The following is a 2,051-nucleotide window of genomic DNA, read 5'->3' on the forward strand; positions in this document are numbered from 1 at the left end:
TCTCAACCGCTGTAATCTCCGCTTCTCCTCTCTCCTGATTTTCACTCTAATAAGAAAAAAAAAACCATTAGTAAAAAATAAAAGTAATTTTTTGTAACTGTTTTCAGAAAATTTTAAAATCGATAAAAATAACAATATTCTAACTATAATTTTTTAGAAACGTAGAAACATAATCAAGTTCTTAAATAAATTTAACAAAAGTTATCAATAATTGTTAATAATCAAAAGTTATTATTTACCTGTAGGATAAATGTTTGCAATGGAATCAGCAAATCCGACCCATCATCTTCACAATTCCCTCCCACAGAATGTTTACTAAGTTAGTGACCAGAAGAGATTTGTAAAACGGTCCAAAAGCATGGCACGGTGGTTTCGACCACCGACTTCCTCGTTGACGAACTTTCAAGAAAAAATTCTCTAAGGGATCTTGGTTCAAAAACCTGGGAACCAACGTCTCAATTCCAAGATCTTTTAATTTATTCGTCGGTGGGCGTGTCCTTCGTCTTCCACTCGAGTCGAGGCATTCCATACTTTTGAAAATGGGGATAGCCTCTCTCCAAATTTTACTTGTAAGCTATCCCCTTCCTTAAGATCTATCTGAGTTTTGAGTTTTTTTCCTCCTTCGTTGAAAGGTCCGCAACCATTGACGCTATCGAACACATCATCCATAAATTTTAAAAAAACTACCGTTTCTGTAGCGCCTCTCCATTTTCGTTTCACCAATATTGAATTCTGAAAAATAAACCTCATTTAAGCCTTGTTTTATATTTACACTTAATTGGCAATAAAAGTTTTACGCAAACACTTACACACTTTGCTAGTGATGGAATGTAGAAAATCAAATTTTAAAAATTATTGTCCATTTACTGAAGAATTAAGAATATTTTTAAAAATTTGAATCTTTAATAAAATAAACTTTAACTTACCACTTTTGGCCATTAAATTGATTCCTGCCGCAACTGAACGACTAAAAATTTGGGCACAAACAGAAACTTTCAGTAAACAACAGTAAATTTTTTTTTTTCGGTTTTCTTTCAACAGTATTCCACCGTGCAATATACGATTTAGTATTAAATTTTTTTTTACACCCATCATAACTCATATAACGTATTTTGCCAAAGACATCCCGACTCCGAAAACCCCTATCATGAACACCTGCAATCGACGCCATACAACCAACATAAGCATTTGGATCATTACCATCTAGCGCATAATGATTGTTTAAATATAATGCATACTCCAAAGCTTGTGTTGGTGTTTCTGTCCATTCTAATATTTTTTTGGCCCAATATATTCGCATATACACGTGCATCTTTCCTGTTTTATATAATTCTTTTTGTGTTGCATTCCATAATTCATCATGTGTACGTCCATGTTTAAATTCCTCTAAAGTATACGTATAGTCACGTTTGTCTGTAGCGTGCTCATTTAACGTTAGTTGAGCCCATCTTGGTGCCCCCTCTAACTTATTATAAGTCTCGGTATTATAATAACAAAAGTTATCCGAGAGTTCACGACGTACTATTATATGTTCTCGGAATAAATTCACACTTTTCACAATTGCCTTATTTTTGACTTCAGGCAACACTAAGACACAACTTATTTTTGGATTGACATGATGCTTCGTCAACTTGTGCATTACTCTAAGATCGCCACTTGGAGAGTCCAATATCCAAGCTTTCAGGATATCGTTCCACTTCGCCACTTTTTTTCACCGTCTTTCTGGAATAAAATATTTTTTGATATCAAATTATTTCTTATTTCTTTTAAGAGATGGGGAGTTTCAAAGAGAGGAATTATTGTTGATTCTCCAATTTCAAAAACTTGATGCCTGAGTTCCTCACCTCGGGCCAAATATTTTCCCCGGGTATCCTCTAGTAAACGATGGATCGCGTTGATATTATTTGACCCTTGGTCACAAATAGTACCGACAACATTAAATCCAGCATTTTGTGCAGCCAAAATAATTTCTTTAATGGCCTTTACTATTTGTGGCCCTTTTGCGGCTCCATTCACAAACTGGTATAGCACCGACTGTTTTCAATTTTGGA

At 34.5% G+C, this 2,051-nt stretch overlaps 1 protein-coding gene across 1 annotated transcript; it reads right to left on the bottom strand.

Moving 5' to 3' along the window:
• Positions 1-809: 809 nt before the first annotated feature.
• On the bottom strand, positions 810-1,639 carry LOC123303008 (deoxyribodipyrimidine photo-lyase). The gene is made up of 2 exons (XM_044886101.1): positions 927-1,639; positions 810-866 (listed from the first exon to the last, which is right to left on the bottom strand). Exon 1 carries the CDS (start codon positions 1,637-1,639, stop codon positions 968-970), a length of 672 nt encoding a protein of 223 aa, XP_044742036.1. The 3' UTR covers positions 810-866; positions 927-967.
• Between the last annotated feature and the right edge of the window lie 412 nt (positions 1,640-2,051).

This window comes from Chrysoperla carnea, chromosome X (assembly GCF_905475395.1).
Source record: "Chrysoperla carnea chromosome X, inChrCarn1.1, whole genome shotgun sequence".
NCBI classification, from domain to species: Eukaryota; Metazoa; Arthropoda; class Insecta; order Neuroptera; family Chrysopidae; genus Chrysoperla; species Chrysoperla carnea.